Source organism: Octopus bimaculoides, chromosome 11, assembly GCF_001194135.2.
Source record: "Octopus bimaculoides isolate UCB-OBI-ISO-001 chromosome 11, ASM119413v2, whole genome shotgun sequence".
In the NCBI taxonomy this organism is placed as follows: domain Eukaryota; kingdom Metazoa; phylum Mollusca; class Cephalopoda; order Octopoda; family Octopodidae; genus Octopus; species Octopus bimaculoides.
The window spans coordinates 25,001,798-25,003,689 of NC_068991.1; the positions used below are offsets into that span (position 1 = coordinate 25,001,798).

The 1,892-nt window shown below is 43.1% G+C and overlaps 1 protein-coding gene across 4 annotated transcripts in view; it reads left to right on the forward strand.

The window, feature by feature from the left end:
• LOC106883406 (epidermal growth factor receptor kinase substrate 8) overlaps positions 1 to 1,892 on the forward strand; it is a 134,064-nt gene that overhangs the window by 109,516 nt on the left and 22,656 nt on the right. The window contains exon 1 of one of the 4 annotated variants that reach the window (XM_014934397.2): positions 1,488 to 1,551. The exons of the other annotated variants lie outside the window; for them this stretch is intronic. Coding sequence (XP_014789883.2) covers positions 1,503 to 1,551 — 49 coding nt within the window. The 5' untranslated portion in view covers positions 1,488 to 1,502. Of the gene's footprint in view, positions 1 to 1,487; positions 1,552 to 1,892 lie in introns of those variants that run through there. 4 annotated transcript variants of the gene reach the window in all.

Consider the following 1,892-nt stretch of genomic DNA (forward strand, 5'->3'; position numbering starts at 1 on the left):
GACGGTCTTCTTTCAGTTTCCGTCTACCAAATTCACTCACAAGGTTTTGGTCGGCCCGAGGCTATAGTAGAAGATACTTGCCCAAAGTGCCATGCAGTGGGACTGAACCCGGAACCATGTGGTTGGTAAGCAAGCTACTTACCACTCAACCACTCCTGTATAAAACTAGTTTTTTAAACATTGAATGGCTATGGGCGGTGGGGTCTACCAGAATAAAATAGTAATCAAAAGGGTCCATAAAAAATGGTTGAAAATCCCTGATGTAAATGATGCATTATTGGACAAGGTGTGTGTTACTATAGCTCAGTTTGCAGCAGATTTCAACCATCCTCTTCAGTTTTTGTTGTCATCATTGCCATTATCATCAGAGCCACCGTCCTGACTACCATCAGCAACAACAACAACAACAACATTAGCCAATGCAGTGGCTTTTATGTGGTCTCTCAACATGCTAGACGTGGCAACCAGATCCCTCTCAAATGGCACATAAAATATACCATTTTGAGCGTGGCTGTTGCCAGTACCACCTGACTGGCCTTCATGCCAGTGGCATGTAAAACCACCCACTACACTCTCGGAGTGATTGGCGTTAGGAAGGGCATCCAGCTGTAGAAACTCTGCCGAATCAGATTGGAGCCTGGTGTAGCCATCTGGTTTCACCAGTCCTCAGTCAAATCGTCCAACCCATGCTAGCATGGAAAGCAGACGTTAGACGATGATGATGATGATGATGATGATGGGACATACTCAAAACTATAGACTATGTTTAAGAGGTGACAGGTGTGGATGGATGCCTTTGATCAAAGGTTTGACTTGGTATTGCTAAACATCAATACCACTACCAGTATCCTGACTACCACCACAACCATCTTTACCAAAAGAAAACCACCACCATCGCCATAATCGCTACCATGACCAACACCATCAAAACTATATCCATACAACCAGCCACAAATACTGCTAATACAACCACCACTATCACTACCACAACAACGTTTACTATCATCAGTGTCACTGCTACAGCCATGATTACATCAGCTATCAACAGCGCAACCACCAGCACCACCACTGCCACTACAATCACCACCACCACAACAAATGATTATTACTATATACTGCAGACCTGTTGTCACCACCATCGTCACCATGCCAATTACTACTCCCACTACCACAGTCACCTCTGTCACCACCAGTAACACAACCACCATCTCAACAATGAACATCATTACTGCCACCATCACGCCAATTATTACCACCACTAATTACTACCACAAATTGCAGAGCTTACTGCCTCTAACACTACACAATAGTAACAGCAAAAACATTTACTATCATCAATACCATTGCTACTTTTAAGCATCCCCTCCATGCCACCACTGTCTCAACAATCATAGTGACCACCACCACCACCACCACTGCTACTCCCACCACCACTACTGCATCTCCCTCCTCCTCCTCTCACTCTCCCTCTTGAAGAGAGTTGAAGAGGGTGGGAATGTACTATGTGTGCAATGCTGCACCGGCTTTGGAAGACTATCACTTGGCATATAGGTACAGAAATGCATGTCTCTGCTGCACACATGTACACGGATGCACACACACACATTTGAACTGGCAAACATGGCTATACACACAGCTGTAAAAATGTTAACACATATCCAAATATCCATACACGCATGTACTTGTTATATAAATAGACACACATATGTATGCACATGCACACACATGTATATATGTAGGTATTGTATTTTAATTCATGCCATTACTTCTGATTCACACATCAGCTACTCAGAGTTTCATACGAGGTGTGTCGTCATTCAGGCTATGTTGGAGTGAATTACTCTGATAAAGACTAAACAATCACACAGTGTAAAAAAAAAAAAAAAAAAAAA